This window comes from Callorhinchus milii, unplaced genomic scaffold (genome assembly GCF_018977255.1).
Source record: "Callorhinchus milii isolate IMCB2004 unplaced genomic scaffold, IMCB_Cmil_1.0 Scaffold5, whole genome shotgun sequence".
NCBI classification, from domain to species: Eukaryota; Metazoa; Chordata; class Chondrichthyes; order Chimaeriformes; family Callorhinchidae; genus Callorhinchus; species Callorhinchus milii.
This window is the reverse complement of record NW_024704746.1, coordinates 62,648,697-62,671,421: the sequence shown is the minus strand read 5'-3', so window position 1 is coordinate 62,671,421 and position 22,725 is coordinate 62,648,697. Positions and strand designations below refer to the sequence as shown.

The 22,725-nt window shown below is 46.2% G+C and overlaps 1 protein-coding gene across 1 annotated transcript in view; it reads left to right on the top strand.

The window, feature by feature from the left end:
* The window catches only part of reln (reelin), a 178,251-nt gene extending 155,827 nt beyond the window's left edge, over positions 1-22,424 (top strand). Inside the window, exons 47-65 of the mRNA XM_007890885.2 lie at positions 514-682; positions 1,290-1,430; positions 1,874-2,051; positions 2,412-2,605; positions 3,100-3,350; positions 3,807-3,970; positions 5,435-5,649; positions 6,676-6,853; positions 7,218-7,393; positions 8,835-8,941; positions 9,904-10,146; positions 10,827-11,002; positions 13,075-13,148; positions 13,820-13,981; positions 14,445-14,602; positions 16,318-16,537; positions 17,737-17,934; positions 21,555-21,653; positions 22,234-22,424. Of these exons, the coding sequence (XP_007889076.2) occupies positions 514-682; positions 1,290-1,430; positions 1,874-2,051; positions 2,412-2,605; positions 3,100-3,350; positions 3,807-3,970; positions 5,435-5,649; positions 6,676-6,853; positions 7,218-7,393; positions 8,835-8,941; positions 9,904-10,146; positions 10,827-11,002; positions 13,075-13,148; positions 13,820-13,981; positions 14,445-14,602; positions 16,318-16,537; positions 17,737-17,934; positions 21,555-21,653; positions 22,234-22,330 (3,200 nt within the window). The 3' untranslated portion in view covers positions 22,331-22,424. The remainder of the gene's footprint in view (positions 1-513; positions 683-1,289; positions 1,431-1,873; positions 2,052-2,411; positions 2,606-3,099; positions 3,351-3,806; positions 3,971-5,434; positions 5,650-6,675; positions 6,854-7,217; positions 7,394-8,834; positions 8,942-9,903; positions 10,147-10,826; positions 11,003-13,074; positions 13,149-13,819; positions 13,982-14,444; positions 14,603-16,317; positions 16,538-17,736; positions 17,935-21,554; positions 21,654-22,233) is intronic.
* The last annotated feature ends 301 nt before the right edge of the window (positions 22,425-22,725 follow it).

The window sequence follows — 22,725 nt, the reverse complement described above, 5'->3', positions numbered from 1 at the left end:
TCCACGCATCCCACCTACACACGGAAATCCCACAGATAGGCTGTTGGAATGGAATGCGCACTCTCTCCCTGGAGGGACGTATCCTGCTGACCTAATTCCGGAAAGTATTAGGCGCAGGTTGGCAAGAGCCAAGGCTTTGAGGACCCCAGAGTGTCCGTTGGGGGTAACTGCTGGAGTCTAAGCAGCTAAACCACCATAGCTTGCGATTGAGCCTCAAGTCCTTCCATTCTGCCTCCAAACACAGCAAATTGCCATGATAATTAACTTCAGGATTAAATTATAATAATATTAATAATAGTAAACCTTGCGTTTGATATATAGCAGCTTATTATGTCTTCGAGACGTCTCAAAGAGCTTCATGGAATATACCGCAAAGTGAATTGACTGTGTGTTTTGCGAGTGAAACGCGGCAGCCAATTGCGCACGGCAGCGTCCCACAAACAGTCCTGGATCGAGTGACCAAATTATCGAACAGCCACGAATGTTACCTTGCAATGTCTTCTGTTTATTCAGCCGTGGAGCTGCAGTATTCGGTGGACTTGGGCCTGAGCTGGCATCCTCTGCTGAAGGATTGTCTACCCAGCAACGTGGAATGTAACAAATACCATCTGCAGAGGATCCTGGTATCAGATACCTTCAACAAGTGGTCCAGGATCACACTGCCACTACCTCCTTATACCAGGTAGGAGACCGGACCCCAGGTGCTCCTCCACACGTGACCCAGAGGGAGGGCAGGGAAGGTAGCGGTGGGAGGGTGGCCGAAAGCGTAGTCGTAGAGGAGGGTCTTGAGATGTGCCTTGAAAGAGGCGAGGCAGAGAGCGAGGCAAAGGGACTGCGGGATGGAATTCCAAAGGGTGGGGGCAGAGAGTCTGAAGGCCTGATTGCCAATGGTGAGAAATATCACCCAGGCCCCATACACCTGACCCACGCACCTCACATGTGACCTGCACCCCCACCCATGCACCCTACATATCATCCAGCCATCTAACCCCACCCCGTAACCCCACCCCCACACACACACACACACCACTACCCTAAATGATGTCCATGAAAACGTACCAGCAAAGTTCAACAACAACAACAAATAACAACAATAAATTACACGTGCCTAGCGCCTTTCACATGGGGAGGATGTCCTAATGCGTTGGACAGTCAAGGATTTGCACCCACACATGCCTTCAGTTTAAGGAGAGAAATATGGGGGGAAACTTCAAAGGTGGGCTGGGCTGGGGGTGTTTGTGAATGTGGACGAGGAGATGTTACGGTAGGTGTCTTTGTGTCCCCGGCAGGTCCCTGGTGACCCGTTTCCGATGGTATCAGCAGGCGCCATTTGAGAAGCAGCAGACATGGGCTTTAGACAACGTCTACATAGGCGACAGCTGTGTGGACATGTGCACCGGGCATGGCAGATGCTCACAAGGCTCTTGCATGTAAGTAAGAGGGTCGGTAGGGTATCTTTATCACATTGTGGTGGGCGACTGTACGAGGGTGTGGGTCGCGCCCAGAAAACTTTATTGAAAAGTTTTAAAAAAACAAAAAATTTAATTGGAGTTGAGTTATAGATCAGCCATGGTGTAATAGAATGGTGGAACAGGCTCAAGAGGCTGAATGGCCTCCTCCTGTTCCTGCGTTCCTATAAAATAAACTTGCACCAAGGGCTCTAACAACAAAAAGGAAAGGTTTATTTTCATCAGGAAGCTGTTGCTTTGGAGTGCGTTGGTGTGTCACCTTTGACTATATGAGCTCAAAGTCCGAATGTGGGGGCTTGAACCCACAACCTTCTGACCTGTTGTGGGTGCTGTGTTGGCGCGCAGGAAGCTACATCCCCAGGGATGATGCCTCAGTGTCTGATGGGCTTTCCCGTTGACCACAGCTGTGACGAGCCCTGGAGCGGGCTGTACTGCGATGAACCCAAGTCAGCTCTTCCCGTGCGGCTGAAAGACAACTTCAACAAAGCCCCCTCCAGCAGCAACTGGCTGACAGTCAACGGGGGAAAACTGAGCACCGTGTGTGGGTCTGTGGCCTCAGGGCTGGCTCTCCATTTCAGCGGGGTGAGTGAGTGAGTGAGCGAGTGAGTCGCGAGCGTGTGAGTGAGTCGCGAGCGAGCGAGCCTGCATCTGACCTGCTAACTTTACCGAAGCCTCCGGTTTGATATTCCGGACTCTCCATGTTATGCGTCCATGGCTATCAAAATAATGGAGCGGGGTGGGGGGCGGGGGGGGGGAACGGGAGATTTTTTGGCGATGGAGAGAATAATGTGCAGCCCGACATGGTATTCTTCAAGTATGGGACCGGCCCATTGTCTTTATCCGTCCTCTTTTCCTTTTGTCTGTGTTTCCTGAGAGTATGTGACGTTCAGCTGCTATAGAATTGTGCGCTTGTTTCATGACGCTACTGTGCGCTTGTTTCAGGGGTGCAGTCGGCAGTTGATTACTGTGGACCTGAACCTGACGAACGCTGAGTTCATCCAATTTTACTTCATGTATGGCTGTTTGGTTCTCCCTGGTAACCGTGACCAGGGTGTCTTCCTGGACTATTCAGTCAACGGGGGCATCACGTGGAACCTCTTAATGGAAATCTTCTACAACCAGTACAACAAACCTAGGTGAGCAAAACGCCGGTTTTAGTCCCTGTGTTCGTTCCCAGCGACTGAAAACGTGCCGCTGATTTGTCATAACGACACAAAGGTGCAGAGGGTGCAAGCGAGAGGACTGGGGTTCAATTCCCGGTCAGGACGAAACCTTAGGCAAGTTTCCTTACTCCACACGCCCCAGGCTTACCTAGCAGTAAGTAGAACCGTTTTTTTTAGTCGATATATTCAATAATTCCTCCAATAATTGGTTAATTAATTAATAAAAATGATAATAACTTGGTCACTCAATCCATGGCTGTTTGCGGGACGCTGCTGTGCGCAATCGACTGCCGCGTTTCGCCCACAAAATATACAGTCAATTCATTTTACAGTATATCCCGCGAAGCGCTTTGAGACGTCTTAACGACGTGATGAGGCGCTGTATCATGTGCAAGGATTATTATTATTATTGTTATTGTTATTATTTGCGGTGTGAGTTGCCTCCTCTCCCTGTGATTCGTTCGCAGCTTCGTGAGTATTCTCCTGCCTCCGGAGGCGAGGACACTCGGCACTCGGTTCCGTTGGCGGCAGCTGAAGCACTACGGCCACGAGCAGGGAGACTGGGCTCTGGACAACGTGCTGATCGCCGGCTCGGCCAGCGAGAGGACCTTCATGTTGGATACGTTCAGCCCTGTGCCCATCCCACTGCACGATCGCAGCCCCTCAGACAGTGGCCCCATGGGCAGGGTCGCCTTCATGTTTGAGGAGGAACCCATGGGTAAGTGACGCCCTCCTCCCCTCCCCTCCCTTTCCCTCCTCCCCTCAACACACCGACATCTCCAAAGTGTCATGGCTCCTGGGCAGGAAACCACACAGCGAGTCAAATCGTCATTTATCTTCTCTTTTTTTTTCGGTTAACTGAGTGTCTGACCGACATTTACGGAAACCCGTCACCACCCCGACGCGTTTCGCCCACAAAGCACACAGTCACTTCACTTTACCGTCTATTCTGGTGAAGCGCTTTGAGACGTCTCGAAGAGGCGATAAGGCGCTGCATCGAATGCAAGGATTATTATTTATTTCGTAAAAAAAAAAACACAACCCGCTGCTTGTTGCCGCCAAGTTACCGGGCTGAGCGTCCTCACGACAAGCTGTTGTGACGGAGTTCTTGACGGTGCAGTACGGCTTGTCACTGTACCTTCCAAACTGATGGCAAATGCCGACAAACCTACAGTTTACGAGGTGAACGAGCAATGGATGTTCCACGACGACTGCCTGGTGGAAAGGTTCTGCGACTCACAGGATGCAGTTATGGTCTGCGGCAGTCAGGATGGCAGGGAAGTCCATGCAACCACCTACGACCTGACGCCCAGCGAAGGCTGGATTATGCAGTTCAAGGTAAAGCTTTACGTTGCATCTCAACCCTGTTGTTCTGAGTGAAAATAACCCATCATTGAATCATCGATGACTCTTCCATTTGCTGCTTTATGTCACGACTTTGAACTCAGTGTCTAGGCTGACCTACTGGGAGAGCACGGCATTGTCGGTAGTGCCGTCCTTTGAGTAAGACATTACACTGAGGTCCCATCTGCCTATTCCTGTGGACATTGAATATCCCTTGGCACTATTTGAAAAGAGGAGGAAGTTTTTCTCGCGTGTCCTGGTCAACAATCCCTCAGTTTCTTTGACTGCACTTTCAGTCATCTTTCCTCTCCCCTCCCCTATCCGCTCACCTCTCGCCCCCAGCTCGGGACACAAGCCAGTATTGTTAAGGGTCTTGGACATCCTCCCGACCTGAAAGATGCTATAAAAATGTAAAATTGTATTGTGAAAAATTGATCAATTACTTCATGGCTGTTTGTAAGATATTGCTGTGTGCAAATTGTCTGCGCCATTCATCCACAAAATACGCAATCACCGCACTTTACAGTGTATCCTGTGAAGCTCTTTGAATGTCCTTACAATGTGAAAGACACTATATTAAATGACAGGATTATGTTTTTAGAAGCACTCCGCATGTGCAGTGCGGTGATGTTGGCCATATTGATTTGCTTAACCGTTGACGGGCGCTCTAGATCTTCCAAACATGGAGCCCCACTCCACCTGTACACACATCTGTGCTCTGCGCCATTAGATCCATAAGCGCATCAGCCACACAGCCTCTCCGCACACTGTCATTATTCATCTCAAGTGCTTTATTCCCAGTGAGTTCTGCTATTTACTTATTTATTTACCTCAAATGCGAGTGAAAACGCATGTTCACCATAGGGAATTGCTAATAACTGCTACGAGACCTAAATAGACCATCCTGCTGGTAACCTGAATTGCATTTCTCCCATGCGTAAACATTTTGTTCCATTTGCTTGCGGAGCAGAGTGTCTGTGGGGCAAGTGTCACACATTTCTGGTTCATGGAAGTTACCCAGGCATGTCCTGGGTTGACTCATCCCCCTTTCCAATCTTTCTCTTTCTCCCCTTTCCTCCTTCCCCCTTTTCCTCTTCCCTTTTTCCACTCTTTTCCCTCCTTTAAAGATTTCCATTTCCCTGTTCAGGTGGACATTAAAGATCTCGTGCCGCTATTTGAAAAGATAAAGGGCTTTTCTCTCTCCCAGTGTCCTGGCCAACAATCCCCCAAATAAAATTGGTCACTCGTTCCGTAGCTGTTTGTGGGACACTGCTGTGCACAATTGGCTGCCGGTTTCGCTCACAAAGCTGTCAGTCCATTTTACAGTGAATCTTGTGAAGCACTTTGAGACATCTCAACAACGTGATAAAGTTCTACATTAAACGCAAGGATGATGATGAACGATTTAATACACGGAGCATGCACCCTTGCACTCACCTGATCTGTATTCTCTTCCAGATTTCCGTAGGCTGCAGAAGTACAGAGAAGCTGGTTCAGAATCAAGTTCACATTCAGTATTCCGTGGATTTTGGAGTGACATGGCGCTACCTGGTGTCCCAGTGTCTGCCCGCTGACCCCCAGTGCTCCAGCACCAACTCACAACCCTCCGCCTTCTTCCCTGCCAAGGGGTGGAAAAGAGTTATATACCCACTGCAGGAAAACCTGATGGGCAAGTGAGTGGCCAGGAGCCGTGCAGTGAAATGCAGCTGCTCCAGATATTCATTGTTTGATACAAGCACAAGCCATGTGGTTTTAGCTGGTTAGACTCCAGCAGTTACACCCAACGCACGCTCTCTGGTGTCCCCCAAGCCTTGACTCTTGCCAACCTGCACCTAATACCTTCCGGAATTAGGTAAGCAGGATGCATCCCTCCAGGGAGAGAGTGCGCATTCCACTCCAACAACCTATCTCTGGGATTTCCACGCGTAGGTGTGGGATGCATGGAATTCTCAGCTTGGTCTGGATACTCTTAAGCACGGTGATGGGTTCCTGCATGTGGCAGACACCCGTCTGACCACCCCCCCCCAAAAAAAATACGTTCAATCCTAGACAGCGGAGGTTTTCTGAATTTATAAAGGCAAAATATGCGCTGTTTCTTAATTGACACAAGGAACGCTTCATGGAAGGTCAAAGATCTGGTCAAAGCCAGAATCTGGGTATTAGGAGTTCTAGCTTAGGGGTTTCCCTAAGTCAACCTATTTTTCTGTTAAGTAACAGAAGGAATTGATTGGTAAGGAACGGGTTAAGGAATACTGTAAATTTTCCTCCACGATACATCGCATTGATTTTCCTGGCTTGAAGCTGGGCTGGTTCTACACAGAGAATCCCTGTATGGATGCATGTGGCCATGTGTGTATGTGTGTGCACTCCTGTACACACGTGCATGTGTGTAAGCATCCCTATCATAAGATATACGTGTGTCTGTTTTGTGTGTGTGTGTGTGTGACCGGCTGTATGTGTGTGTGTGTGAGTATGTGTGTGTGTGTATATACACACGTGTCCATGTTTGTGTACAAGTTTGAAAGAAAGAAGACAGGACTTTTCCCCACTTTTCCTTGGGTCAAAATTGGGGTTGTCCTCGATTCTTTTCTGTGCACACCATTTTGATGTGGATGAAAGTAGCCGTGCTGAGGTTGGACTCACTCTGACCCACGCGATTCCTTGTGTGGTTCACACTGACCTGTGCTGTTTTGTTGCAGTGCTGCCAGGTTCCGCCTGTATCAGAAGTACTCGGACACGCAGTGGGGGATCGATAACTTCTACGTAGGACCCGCCTGCCCAGACAACTGCAGAGGGCACGGAGACTGCCTGAACAGACAGTGTTTCTGTGACCCCGGTTTCACAGGCCCAAACTGCTACCTGAGCCACTCTCTCAAGGTACCATCAGCAATTTAAACAAATGAGCATTAAACACAAAGTGGGTACGCGTTATTTGATTAGTCTCTTTACCTGCTGCTCTTCCAGGGACAGGTAACTGACCGATACTTTATTCTCTAAAACCCGGTTGCTACCATACCATGCGATAGTGGGTTCAATGCTCTTTGTATAATCATTGACTGTTGAATTATAATAAAGGAAACAAATTGTTTAACATCCAAATTTCATCAATAATTAATAATAGATACAGAGTTTCCTTACAAATGGGGGAAAGGCGGGCGAACGGGGTTAAATGGACAGCTTGTTCAGAGAGCCAACACGTACTGTTTGAGTTTCTACGGTTCTAATTGCTCGTGTGTTGCAGACTTCACTGAAGGAGCGTTTTGAGACTGATGATCTGAAGACAAATGTGTGGATGTCCCTGGAAGGTGGGAGCCCCTGTACAGACTGCGGACTCCTGGTAGAAGACCTGCCCCTGTATTTCAGCGGGGCTGGCATGAGGCAGGCAATAACTGCAGACCTGGATCTCAGGGGTACAAAGTGAGTCCTGGAGAGTTGCTTCTACAGAGAGTTTTGTCTCACACAGATTGATTTGGAAACTGGAATATAACAAGCCATTGATTAGATAGAGTATAGAGCGGTCAGGGGCAGATTCCAAGGAGGACCTCTCGAAGTAACTTATTGGGGTCTAATTAACGGTATTTCTTAAGAAATGCTGCAAATTAGTCCCCACTTTGCAAACTACTATGGGAGTGTACATTTCAAAGTGGTGTAATTATTTAAATAGTAATCTGTTATGCCTAATTAATTCATTTATAATAATGATGATTCATTTAAACAAATCATTTATTCCTTACATGCATTACAAATTTTGTTATTCATAATTATTCACACTGTATGAATAAATTAATGCATTATTAGGAAAAATAATCAATTAATTGTTGATAAATGTAAGCATTACATTATAATTGTTAATTTTAATATCATATTATGGGCTTCCCTATTAAATGGAGTCCTGTAGCTCATTGGTTAGAGCACTCGCCTCGCAAGTGAGAGACCTGGGTTCGATTCCCGGCAGGGTGAAACCTTAGGTAATTTTCCTTACTGCATACGCCTGATAATAATCCCTCAAGAAAAAAAAGCAACAATAAATTGGTCACTTCAATCCACAACCGTTTGTGGACGCTGCTGTGCGCAATTGGCTGCCGCGTTTCGTCCCCAAATATACAGTCAATTCATTTTACAGTATATTCTGTGAAGCACTTTGAGACGTCTAGAAGATGTGAAAAACTCTATATCAAATGCAAGGATTATTATTATTTTATTAAAAATGCAAAGATTATTATTTCACGCAGGTGTATAAAGTGGTCAACCTTAAGTCGAATGTAAAAAAAATACACAAATTCCTTTACGTTTCGCCCAGAAAATACACAGTCAATTCACTTCACAGTGTATTCTGTGAAGCGCTCTCAGATGCCTCTGCTCAGCGAGCTCCGGCCTGCTTCACGCCCCCTGCTTCATGCCCCCCGCCTCACCCACCCCACCATTGGTGGGCAAGCCTTCTGCCACTCTGCCCCCACCCTCTGAAGCTCCATCCCACAGTCCCCCTACCCCACCCCCTCCCTTGCCTCCTTCAAGACCCATCTCAAGTCCCTCCTCTTCGACTATGCTTTTGAGTACCCCTCCTTCCCCCCGCCCTCCACCCTCCCTGATCTCGACCCCCAGTTCGTCTCTGAAACACTGACTGTCCAGTACCTTAGGACGTCCTCCCGACATGAAAGGCGCTATACAAATGTAATTTTGTTGTCGTCGTTGTTCCGTAGACGTGATGAGGCGCTATATCAAACATTGTTTGTAATAAAGATATGGAAAGCCTTCTCCTTGAAAATATTGCTACCTGTGTGTTGTAATGCACTTGTGGTCTGCTGATTTCTTTATGAGTTTGAACATCCGGATTGATGCTGCCCCTTTGCTCCTTTAGGTTTGTGCAATACTGGGCAAGGATAGGCAGTGAAAACAACATGACGACATGTCACCGGCCAACCTGCAGGAAGGAGGGCGTTTTACTGGACTTCTCTACTGATGGAGGTGATGGAGGCTTTTATTTATTTTCAAGAAATGTGGGATATTTTTAATGCAAGTCAAGCTATACAGTTGGTAAGAGCAGAATCTGGATATTGAGATGAAAACAAGTGGCTGGTAATTTTAGTCACACTTCAGGACATTTCATACACGGTATTTGGCATAATTAAGTGCTATAAAATTCCAAGTTATGTTTTGTCTTACATACTCATGCACTGAGACATCCTACACCATGTGCTGTTGAATGTTGATGTACGTCGTCCATAACAGATTGTAATGACACTCGGCTCATGTCCTTAAGATAAGTCTATCCTCGGTGCTACTGATGACAGGCAGACTGTTTTCACTCTAAAATGGAATATTCCTCTGTTGTGAAGAACAAATTTAAGTCAGACACAAGAAATATAGTGTTGGGAGGATTCCCCTAAGTACTTGACAGGGAGGGAAAAGATGACCAAAAGCACAGTTTATATTTTTTACACAGAGGGAATGTATACAACTGGTACACATTGCCTGGAAGGATGGTTGATGCTCGGACATTGGGCACATTTAACAAGTACATTGATGCTTTAATGGGAAGTCTATAGAATGGCTATTCTGGAATGATGAGATCAAATTGGCCTTCTTCACCAGAATGTCTCTTGTGATCTTATATTTTTCTCTGCCCCCATCCTTTTGAACTCCATCCCACAGTCCCTTCACCTCGTTCTCTCCCTCGCCTCCTTCAAGGCCCGACTCAAGACCCTACTCTTTGACTGTGCCCTCGGTCACCCTCCTACCCTTACATTCCCTGCCCTCCACTCCTCCTTATCTCAACCCCCAGCTTGGGTCCAAATCCCTGACGGTCCAGAGCCTGGGGACGTCCTCCCGACGTGAAAGGCACTTTACAAAAGTAATTTGTAGTTGTCGTTGATGAGATGAGAAGTGGTGGTGGTGCTCATTGATGTGTGTTCTGTGATGTACGGCAGGAATCACCTGGCACCTCCTGCATGAAATGGATTACCAGAAATATATCTCCGTCCGCCAAGATTACGTGCTCCTCCCGGAGAACGCTCACAGTAACACGACTAGACTCCGCTGGTGGCAGCCCTTCCTCATACTGAACGGTCAGGCAGTGTCGAGTGCAGAGCGTGCTCAGTGGGCACTGGATAACGTCCTTATCGGAGGCTCAGAGATCAACCCCAGCCAACTGATGGACTCATTCGATGACGGTAAGGTGGAAACACTCGAATACTCCATAACACTGACCAGCTCGAGGTGGGAGGCACAAATAATGCACTGTGAGCGAGTGAATAATAATAATTATTATTATGGAGTCCTGCAGAGTATTGGTGAGAGGACCCGGGTTAGATTCCTCGGCAGGACGAAACCTTAGAAAAGTTTCCTTACTCCGCAAGCCTCTGTTTACCTAACAGTAAGTAGGAACCCGGTTGTTAGTCGATTTGCGGATCACTTTCAAGGGGTAATAATTCCTTTAAAACGAAAAATAATAATTTGCTCACGCAATCCACGGCTGTTTGTGGGACGCTGCTGTGCGCAATTGGCTGCCGCGTTTTGCCTATGAAATATACAGTCAATTTACTTTACAGTATATTCTGTGAAGCGCTTTGAGACTTGACCTGATCAGGCGCCATATCAAATGCAAGGATTATTATTATTTACTACTATTCTAACACTGACAGTCTCAGGCTGGGAGGCACAAATAGTGCACTGTGAACGAGTAACAATAGTTAGATATGTGATTAAACCAATGCATTAAAATGCTCCCAAACTATGTGATTCTGATCTGTTGCTCGTTGATGTGTTCTATAAAACTGTTGAACAGCAAGTCTGATGAGTTTTATTCTTACACTGCTTTGTGAATTTCACATCTTTCTTCCTCTCCCTACAGAAGGTGTAAACCATGATGAAAACTGGACCTTCTACCCCAACGCAGTGCGCACTGCAGGTTTCTGTGGTAATCCCTCCTTTCATCTCTACTGGCCTAATAAGAAGAAGGATGAGACGTACAATTTCCTGGAATCACGGGAGCTTATTGTAGCACCCGGATATATCCTGCAGTTCAGAGTAAGTCTTCTGTCTGTTAAGCATCTTTAATATTTCTTGCAAAAGATTTATGCTGAGACTCAGAGCATTAAACCGAGCTCGGCAATTAAAGCCACAGAGGTGGATTACGCCCTTTTTATTCTGCTAAACAGCTCCTCTTTAGAACTTTAGAATTGCTTCTTACAGTGGCATACATCACATCCCCGCATATGCAGATACTTCTCTACTTTGATTTAATTGGAGGAACCTGGTTGTTAGTCGATTGGCAGATCGCTTTCTGGTGGTAATAATCCCTTTTAAAAAAAAAAGAAGAATTTGGTTACTGAATCCACCACTGTTTGTGGGACATTACTGTGCACAATTGGCTGCCGAATTTTGGCCAAAAAATATACAGTCAATTCACTTTAGAGTATATTCTGTGAAGCGCTTTGAGACGTCTCACAATCGTGATAAGGCGCTATATCAAATGCAAGGATTATTAATAATAATAATAATAATCCTTGCATTTGATATAGCACTTTTCACGTCTTCTAGATGTCTCAAAGCGCTTCACAGAATATGCTGTAAGGTGAATTGACCGTATACTTTTGGGCGAAACACGGCAGTTAATTGCGCACAGCAGTGTCCCACAAACAGTCGTGGATTGAAAATGACCAATTTTTTTTTTTTGTTTTGGAGGGATTATTATTATTATGATATCAACATATCTGCCCAGCATTTGAGTTACAATTTGGCTGCTTTCTTATTTCATTGGTAATGGGTAAAGGCCACAGAGCGGTACATATCAAGGTTTAAAAAAGGAATGAGAGCAAATAAGAAGCAATGGTTAGTCAACGCCATGGCTGAACTTTGAATGCCCATAAATAACAACAACAACTCAGCAGAGTAGCGTTCCACAGATCTTTAGATTACAGTAGATTACAGGAGAACAGCAAGCCTGAGCAAAGTAAGGGATCCTAGGCGTATTTGTGGCACTGTGTAAAAGAATGGGTTAACGCAGGAGAGAATGTGATTTCAACCGTGATAATGCATGGAGGGAGAAATTATTGAGGGAATTATATTTGGAGGATCAAAGGAGGAAGTGACCATGTAAGCGTTGATAAAATGTAGAAAGGCATGAAATGTTGTGGCGGAGAGAGAATTGGGAAATCAGAGGCAAGAGAAGAATCAGCTTTGGTGATCTGTAAGGCCAAGAATATCCGGGGAAAGAAAAAGATAAGGAGGTAAGAGATAGGACCACTGGTTAGCTTCACAATCCATGAAGAAAATGTGCCTTTGAGGAATCGAAAGATACGAGGATTACATTGCCCTGTTGAAGATCATGAAGATGAAGGGTTTGGTGACTCATCGTACTGTGAAGGCGAGTGAAGGTTCTGAGCAGCTCAGAGCAGGTAGCTCTTTTGAAGGAAGCTAATGAATGTAGAGAGGGAGAAACCATCAGTAAAAGAGTGGACAAGGTCAGATGGTGACTGCAGATGGTGAATGCTGAAACACAAGATAAGTTTTCCATCAAAAGACCCCAGTGGAGCACTTTCCCAATGTGTGCATTTTCACAGAAAATGACTGTTGTGGTTGCCACTCGCTCACCAAAACAGAGCTGAACAGAGCGTCCAGAACTGAAATGCACGGGAAAGGTTCAGACACGCGAACAATGCCCAAAATTCAACTGATCACAAATCCTTCCTGGCTTACAATGCGGAGTCAACGCCAGCTTCCCTAGGAACGTAGGATAATAGGAATCTCTGTACGAAAAAAGACCAAGGTCCGTCTCGTCTGCCTTTTACCAGCCTGGTAATCGCCTTCTATCTACGGTGCTACATCCTTTCACGCGGCATTAAAACCAATCCACCAATTCTGTAACTGCCTGAGCGTCAACTAAATATTCAGTGATATTTGGGATTTATTACAGCGGAATAAATGAAATAGCTTTAAACTGCTGTGAAACACTGCTTTAAACTGAAGCTAAATCAACAAGTTTCAAACATAGCATTGCTGGAATTGTCACGTTCGCTAGGGCGAGCTTCACTCGCTGCTGTCGTCACTTGTGACATGGACTTTTCCCGGAGTTCACCCTGTGTGTCGTTTGCTTTCAGATTGTGGTTGGCTGCGAAGTCGGTTCTTGCGGTGAACTCCAGCCAGTGTCATTGCAGTACAGTAAGGATGGCAGGTGAGTGAGAGACCCAATGGAAAGTTGTGTGACCACAACATGTTTTATCATTGCATTCCCAGTAGCCCGTGACAGGATGGATGCCCCTGTGGTGCCCCTTGTAGGACATATCTATTCAGGACATTCATTTTTATCATTCAAGCTTTAAAATCAATAACAACAACAACAAATTGCATTTATATTAGTGCCTTTCACGTCGGGAAAATGTGAAAATCACAACCAAGGTCCAGCACCTTTGGACATCCTCCCGATGTGAAAGGTGCAATCTCAACTTCCATTCCTTGGCACCCCCCATCTCTCTAACCTCCTCTCTCCCACAGCAGTACCCGCTGTCTTCGCTCTACTGGGTCTGGCCTCCTCCGTGTCACCCGAATCCTCCGCTCCACCATCAGCGGCCGTGACTTCAGCCACTACACCCCGAAACTCTGGAACTCCCTCCCTCAACCCCTTCTCCTCACTCCCTCCTTCCCCATCTTCAGGTCACGCTTGAAGACCTTCCGCTTTGACCGCGCCTACGGTCACCTTCCCCCTCCCCCGTGGCTCGGCCTCGGGCTCCGCCATTGTTAAGGGCTCTGAGATGCCGCCCAGCGTGGAGGGCACTATGTAAATGCAAGCTGTTGTTGTTGTGGAGGTGATCCCACATCACTGAAGTGCTCTCTTTGTCCCTGCAGAAAAGATTCCTGGTCACTCGTCCAGACAGAGTGCCTGCCTTCGACAAGCAACAATGTTGGCTGTTCCCCATTCCAGTTCCACGAGGCCAGTATCTACAGTTCTGTCAACAGCTCTTCCTGGAGCAGGGTCACCATCCAGCTGTCTGACTACATCGCATCCAGGTACAGCCCTGGATTGTAATTTTTTTTATCATCAGTGCTTGTAGGTGAGGGACATCCTTTCACCAAAGGGTCTGGTGTATGTCACAAGGGAATGGGTGGTGAAGCTCACAGAAGAGAATTCATTTAACAGAATTAATTAACAGATGTTTCGCCCACAAGATACAGTCACTCCACTTTGCAGTGTATTCTGCGAAGCGCTTTGAGATGTCTCAACGATGCGATAAGGCACTATACCAAATGCAAGGTTTACTATTATGATTATTACCAAGAATTCTCTCCGTCTGTGGGGAAATCCCTCCTTTTGTCCATTCCTCCTCATCTCCCTTCTCCCCTCCCCCCAATACTAGTGTGACATAATCTCCGAATGTCTGTGCCGATAGTTGCTGGAGTGTTTTAGGTTCAGAGCTGTGCTGAGTTTAAAGGTTTAGAGCCGAGACGCTCAAACAGACCTTTGTATTTTCAGCGCCACTCAGTTCCGCTGGATTCAGAAAGAGGGAACGACAGAGAAGCAGAGCTGGGCTATTGACAACGTCTACATCGGGGAGCCCTGCTCCAGGCTCTGCAGCGGACATGGGTACTGTAGGACTGGAACCGTCTGTATATGTGATGAAGGCTATCAAGGTACCAGCTGTCGGGCTCTTGTTTTATTAAAAACTGATACGTTTGTGATCAAAACCCTTTCTCAGCCGTCCAAGTCAAAACGCTTGTGGCTCTGATTGCGTTCTGTGATTCCGTGGTTAGTATTCCGTAGTGTGAACCCTCTACCCCAGTTACCCCAACACACAATCTGGAGACCCCCCCACCCCCAAGCCTTGGCTCTTGCCAACCTGCGCCTAATACTTTCTTGGATTAGGTCAGCGAGATGCATCCCTCCAGGGAGAGAGTGCGCATTCCGGTCCAACAATCTTTCTCTGGGATTTCCACGTGTAGGTGGGATGCGTGGAATTCTCAGCTTGGTTTGGATACTCTTAAGCACGGTGATGGTTGGACACCCGGCTCCCCGCCCCCAAAAAAAGTGATCCCTATTAATATCTGTGCTTTAAACAATGAGTCTCACGCACAAGGGAGTCGTTGGGCCTGACAATGTGGCAGAGATGAACTGATTATATGGACAGAGATAACTTCAATGGTGTTTAAAGCCACTTCCATCAATGCCATGTAGATTGGCCTCTGTCGTACTCTCAGGCTCAACAACTCATGTGAGCCAGTGCCAACAGCCATACTGTCAGGACGTTGTTTTATTTATACTGTTTGTTTGTGGGACGCTGCTGTGCGCGATCGGCTGCTGTGTTTCGCTCACAACATACACGGTCACTCCACTTTACAGTATATTCTGTGAAGCGTTTTGAGACGTCTTGAAGACGTGATAAGGTGCTATATCAAATGCAAGGATTATTATTATTGCTGCACAAAGAGAAGCGATGTAGTTTCCAGCAATGAATTATGTGAAGCTGGAAGCCTGACTTATATTTCCTGCTCTCGTCACATTGGCACTGGGCATCAACAACAACAACTTGCATCTATGTTGGCATCCTTCACATGGGGTCTCGGAGCACTTAAGAAGGGGTTGGGCGGTGGTGCCTACAGAGCTGACACTGATTTCGGAGTTCTGCACACCAGTATGGGTGGTAACAGAGGATAGCTGATATCAGAGGATGGCTATGACCATAATACTGAGAGAAGGGAAAAAACAAGTCTCTTATTTTGGGCAGAGGAGGAAATTAGCAAGTGGAGAGGCGGGGGGCAGGGGGTTAGTGAAAAGAAAAACTCTAAACAGTTTCAAAGCTTCATTACAATGCTGAGATAATTTCACTGCCCCGAGCACCACTCAGCACATCTGTTGTTTTACAATTCAGCGTCTTGGGACGTCCTACCCGACGTGAAAGGCACAAATCAAACGTAATTTGTTGTTGTTGGAATCGGGAGCCAGTCGATGTGGTTTTTGTTATTTTTAGCCTGAAGCAAATGGATGTTTAGAGATGAGGAATCGAGTGAGTTCCGCACAGTTGCTGTGAGCTGATGTTCTCACTGAAAGGTTAATGTTTGTGGTGGACTCGCCCGAGGATCACAGTCATATTGGAATCAATTTTGTGGTTTTTCTTAACAAATTTCTTAACTTTTGGGAAGCTTGTGATTTGCGCTCATGGGATGCAGCTGCAACTTAATTATCTTTGGTGTGGTCTTCTCACCAGTAATGAGCTTCCACCACTCCGATTTCTTAATTAGGAAATAAGATAAGAAATACCGCCAATTTTTTTTAAATGCATAAGGTACTCAAATAAAGGGATTCTTGTACAATTTGTCCTGAAGCTGATTTACCTTTCTTTCACCCGCAGGAGACGACTGTGCTAATCCAGTCAGTGACCTGCCCAGTTACATCAAAGACAACTTTGAATCTACTCGTGTTACGGAGCTGAACTGGCAGATGATCCAAGGAGGGCTGGTTGGCAGTGGATGTGGGCAGCTGGTGCCCTATGCCCATGGGGACTCCCTGTACTTCAATGGATGCCAGACCAGGCAGGCAGCCACCAGAGCTCTGGATCTGACCAGGGCCAGGTATGTTCCCTTCAGGACACAACAACAACAACTTGCATTTACACAACACCGCTCACCCAGGACAGCGTCCCAGTGCGCTTGACAGTGGTGGAGCACGAGGCCGAGCTGGGGGGGGGGACAGGTAACCTTGGGCACGGTCGAAGAGGAAGATCTGGCTTTGAGAGGTGGAGAGTGCAGCCTTGGATGCCGATGTTGGCAGCGCCTGAGGTGCGGAGGCGCTGACGCGAGCCAATCAGGATGGCCTCAGTTTTGCGCACGTTGAGCTGAAGAAAGTTGTCTCTCGTCCAGGACTCGATGTCAGACAGGCAGGCTGTCAGGATATCGGGGGTCGTGGAGTTTAAACTTGGTTTAAAGACAACGTAGGTCCCACTGACCTACAACATGATCCTAAAGGGTACAAAGCATGAGCTTTGAGCTTTCCAGTGAACGTCTGAAATGCATCGGGTGATCGAAGACTTTGTGAGCTTCAAGCAGAACAATAATAATAATAATAGCAATCATTGCATTTGATTTCAATATCGTTGAGAAAGCAATAAAAGAAAATAACAAGTCAGCCAATTGCCCATGGCAATGTCCCACAAACAAATTGAGTAACAATATTTTTTGGAGGAAATGTGTACACGTGTGACTCACAGGGACGTGTAATATAAGATACCCTTGGAATGCTGAATTGAAGTATTGGCTTTTTCAAATATACTGGTTGGAGAGACTGCCCACCTCGTGAGCTGGTTGGATTTGGATGTGGAAATAGCTTGAGAGTTTTGGGTCTGTACGGAACCTGTATGGACACCTCAGTCTGGAGATAAACTATTTTACAATCTGACGTGGTCTGGATCTTCAGTTTCTTCAATAAGTAGTTTTTGTAAAAAAAGTCCTTGCATTTGATAAATGGAGTGGAGTCCTGTAGCATATTGGTTGGAGCACTCTCCTCGCAAGCGAGAATCCATGACTGTTTGTGGGACACCGCTGTGCGCAATTGGCTGCCACATTTCGCCAACAAAAGATACAGTCAATTCACATTACATTATATTCTGATAAGGAGCTATATCAAATGCAAGGATAATTGTTGTTATAAATGGCCTATAGCGCCAGATGCAATTATCTGCAAAACACATTGGTAGATGATTGCAGGAATCAAGTGTAGCTTTTGTAGGCAATCATTTAACACAGTACTTTCTCCTTTGTTTTCAATCCCACAGCAAAATCATGTTTGTGCTGCAGATTGGCAGCACGTCACAGACTGCGAGCTGCAACACTGACCTGACTGATCCCAACATCACAGACAAAGCTGTTCTGCTACAGTACAGCATGAACGGTGGGATCACGTGGCATGTTATTGCTCACCACCTGCCAAAGGATTTCATCCGCGCCCAGAGGATATCTTATAATATACCACTGTAAGTAACTAACTTCTCAACTTCTCTTAAATTATGCCATGTAATCAAAAGCATAGAATCCTCGACCCTTACAGGGCAGAAGAAGTCATTTGACCCCCCCAAGCCTACACTGACTCTCAGAGCAAGCTGTTTTCTCACTCCCACTTGCTTGCCCTCTCCCTACACCTCATCAAGCCTCTTAACTTTTATGTCTCTGCCTATTGGGCTCTTGAAACCCACAATGGATTCTGCCTCTACCACCTTACTTGACTGGGCATCCATCTCTTTGAAGACTACACACCACTGCCACTCGCTTTGAAAATGCAGCATTATTGTAGCAAGAACAATGACTTGCTTTTATATAGAGCCCTTCATGTGGGGTAGCGTCCCAGAGCGCTTGACAGTGGCAGAGTCTGACACTGAGCCAGAAGGGGGGGGGAGCCGGGGGAGAGGGAACGGGGAGACAGAGGTACGGGGGGAATTACAGTGGACTTACTACTGAATTACACTGGACTATTGGTGAAAGACCCAATTGCACCCTCTTGAAGGTTGTTTTGTGCATCACCTCACCATCTCTCCTCACCCCGCTGGGTGGTACACCTGTGAGGATATTGGTTAAGGACAGGATCAGCCGTGGCTCTGATGTCCGCCTTCATTGGCACTTGGTTGAGGAGCCAGAGGCAATCTCTGGATGTCCAGCTAAGTAAGGTGATAGAAGCAGAATCCATTGTGGGATTCATAGATTCATAGAATGTTACGGCACAGAAGGAGGCCATTCGGCCCATCGAGTCTGTGCTGGCTCTTTGACAGAGCAAGTCACTTTCACTAACCCCAATCACCAGCTTTCTCCCCATAATCCTGCAAACCCATCTTCCCCAGATACCTGTCCAGTTCTCTCTTAAAAGCTGTTATCGAATCGAACTTCACTACCCTTTCAGGCAGATCGTTCCAAATTCGGACAACTCGCTGAGTGAAAAAAATTCTTCTAACCTCCCCTCTGCTTCTTTTGGTAGATATCTTAAGACTGTGACTGTGGGTCATAGACACACCTACCAGCGGAAACAGCTTTTGCTTATCTCGCCTGTCGAAATCTTTCATGATCTTGAAGACCTCTATCAGGTCCACGCGTAACCTTCTCTGCTCTAATGGGAAAAGTCCTAACTTCTCCAGCCTGTCCTCATAGCTATGGTTCCCCATTCCTGGTATCATTCTCGTGAATGTCCTCTGCACCCTTTCCAGTGCCTTAATGTCCTTCCTGAAATAAGGTGCCCAGAACTGGACGCAGTACTCCACTTGAGGCCTAACCAGTGTTTTGTATAGATTAACCATAACCCCTACTCTTATACTCTATGCCCCTACTAATAAAGCTCAGTACACCAAATGCCTTTTTTACTGCCTTATCTACCTGCCCCGCTACCTTTAATGATTCACTTACTTGAACACCCAGATCTCTCTGTACGTTTACCCCTCTTAAGATTGAGCTACCAAATCTATGTTGCCTCCTATCATTTTTCCTACCTAAGTGTATCACCTCACACTTATCCACATTGAAATCCATCTGCCACATGTCAGCCCATTCCACCAATCTGTGTATGTCTGCTTGCAGTTGGTTACAGTCCTCCTCACTATTTACTACCCTACCTAACTTTGTGTCATCTGCAAATTTGGAAATAGTGCTCTCTATGCCCACGTCCAGATCATTAATTTACATTAGAAAGAGCAGTGGTCCCAATACCGATCCCTGGGGGACACCGCTGCACACCTCCTTCCATTTCGAGAAACACCCATTAACCACCACCTTCTGCTTTCTGTCACTCAGCCAGTTCTTAATCCAAACTGCCACTGTCCCCTTAATACTGTGGGCCTCTAATTTTTTTATTAATCTCTTATGCGGTACTGTGTCAAAAACCTATTTGAAATCCATGTAAATAACGTCCATCGCATTTTCCTCATCAACCCTCGCAGTCACCTCTTCAAAAGAGGATTCAAGAGAAAGGTAGACAGGTCTATGAGGGATAAAGGCTTGAAGGGGTTGTGGGGAGAGAGCAGGGCAGTGGGAATGAGAAAACAGCTTGCTCTGGAAGTTAGTGTAGGCTCGGGGGTCAAATGACCTCCTTCTGCCCTGTAAACGTCTATGATTCAATTCTTTTGATCACATGCTAACATTTAAGAGAAGTTCGGAAGCACAAGGGGCAAAAAAACAGACTTTGTGCCTCTTGTCTGCATGCAACTCTAGTCCAGACAGACTCTAGAGATGAAGAGAAACTGATGCATTATTAGCAGGATGGAGCTATTTATTTAATAATATCATTAGTATGTTATGACACACTGAAACCTCTGTCAGACTCTTAAAGGATACGCTTAAAGATGCTGATGGGTTTCCGCGTGTATCGGGCACCCAGCTGATCAAAAAAAAAGTATTTTATGTTACGGTTTATGGATTATTGCAATGCTAAGAAAAAATAATCTGGAAATCTCTGGGTATTAAATGTAAAATTCATCCTGGTCCATTTTGGATGAACAGTATCGTTTGATCAGACAGTTGTGGATTGGAGAGTAAGATAAAAGAGCGCTGGCACCAGCTGGTGTTGGAGAATCAGCACTGCACTCTGAGGGAAACCTACCCCATTCAGCCTGCAGCGACCGAGAGTTCATGGTATCAACTCCACTAGTTGTTTTACAGTTCTGGAAAATGTCAAGTCGTTCCCGTAGGAAAGCTTTTGATTCCCTGCTGGAATGTATTGAACTGTCTCCAGATATCCAGCATCACGCACAAAAAGAACAGAACTCTGGCAAGCTACCCAGCATTGATGGGATCATATCTCTACTGGAAGGGAAAAGGGAGTTGAAGGAGGGGGAATAAAAAGAGCTGCAACAGAGACCGCCTTTCCTAAATCTTCAAAAACAGCCAATGTGAAAGCTAATTGACAATTACATAGCGTTACATAGAATGATACAGCACAGAAACAGGCCGTTCCGCCCAACTAGTCCGTGCTGGTGTTTTTAACTCTACACAAAGCCACCCCTCCTATTCCCCTGACCTATACCCTTCTATTCCCTTCTCCCTCATGTAGACGTCAGGTTTTCTCTTACCTACTTTATTGCTGTTTGCTTCAATCACAGTTTCTGGCAGTGAGTTCCATGTTGTCACCACCCACTGCGTGAAGAAGTTTCTCCTAAACTTGCGGTGTTGCTGCAACCTCCACAGAAGAGAATTGCGAGAACCAGTCTCCGCTTCCCTGGTCACTGTTCCAGTGAAGATCTAAACATGTACATCATCATTTTACAGCTTATGACCCCGCCACTCGCACCAGTCTTCTCAGCTGCTATGCTATGTGGCTCATGGAGCCCAGGCCCAGTCCCAGAGCAGCCACAACCACACCAATAATTTCAATAGCTTGAGATATCCTCCCGATGTGAACAGCTCTATACAAATATATATTGTATTGTGCAATACAAAACTCGTAGACGTCTGATCTGTATAATCGCCTAAATCAAGAGTTCAAGAATTTATATTCTATGCAGGTTTGACATAACTCATACTTTGCATAAGCCATATTAACTGTACGGTCCCAACTGATACGACTTATGTGAGGTTCATTGTATTGCATTGTAAATCGTATTGTAACTTGTCATTGCAGAGAGGCGCGAGTTAAAGGAGTGCAGCTGCGGTGGTGGCAGGCTCGCCACAATGGTACCGGCCGGGATCAGTGGGCTCTGGATCATGTCGAGGTGGTCCTGTAAGTAGCAGAGGATTCCTTTTGACCCAATGTAGTCCAAAAGGGATATACTTTTGGCCCGAAGCTTTCCTTCACGTCTCTCAGTGATGTCGGCAATCTAGCCGCGACTCACTCACACACTCAGAGCGGTGAGTGACTGAGTGCAGCTAGATCGGTCACAACACAGTGACAATCACTCAACAACTGGTGACAATCATTCGACCATTCACCTCATGGTTGTTTGTGGGATGTTGTTACTGCAAATCGTGTAAACGTACGGCAACAGTCCCTTTACTTTAAAATGCATAGGACTGAAAAGACTATTGTTAGTCCACCAGGCCACTCCTATAGTAACAGTTGACAGTGTGTTGGGAAGACGGTTGGGTGGGTTTGCTGGAACGATGAATATACAGTGAATTCACTTGACAGTATATTCTGTGAAGAGCTTTGAGACGTCTCGAAGACGTGATGAGGCGCTGTATCAAACACAAGGGATTATTAGTATATCGCTCGACCATCCACCCCACACGATAGCAGGGTTTCCCTGCATTATTATTGCCGAAAATCTCTTGTTGCTTTACCGAGTCCCATTGCATTGCAGGACACGGAAGCAGAACTACATGATGAACTTCTCAAGGCAGCACATGCTCCGACACTATTACAACAGAAGGCGACGATCTCTCCATCGCAGCCCGTAGAGACGTGCAAGCATCCGTCTTTACCATCGTGTTCCGTGTAATCCTAATAAACAAAGCACTGTTTCTGTTAAAGGGGAAGGAAGGAGGGAGGTTTGGGGGGGGCGGGGGGTGGGGGTGGAAGGGAAGCAATATCATATAATGAGTATGTAACAGAGAGATCTAATGGAGATAAAGACTTCAAGGACACACCACCTTTTACACACTGTGAATTAATAATACATGAAGTGGCTTATATTCCGAAACGTGTTGTCTGTTTCGCTCTATTATATTATGTGGCTGTGAACTGCGTGGTCGTGTTGCGATGTCCGTTAGTTATCGTGGCAGTATTGTAAGTAAGCGTCAATTTGCTCTGCAGTGTTATCGAGTCCTCCTGAGTGACAGTCCGTATAACGCAA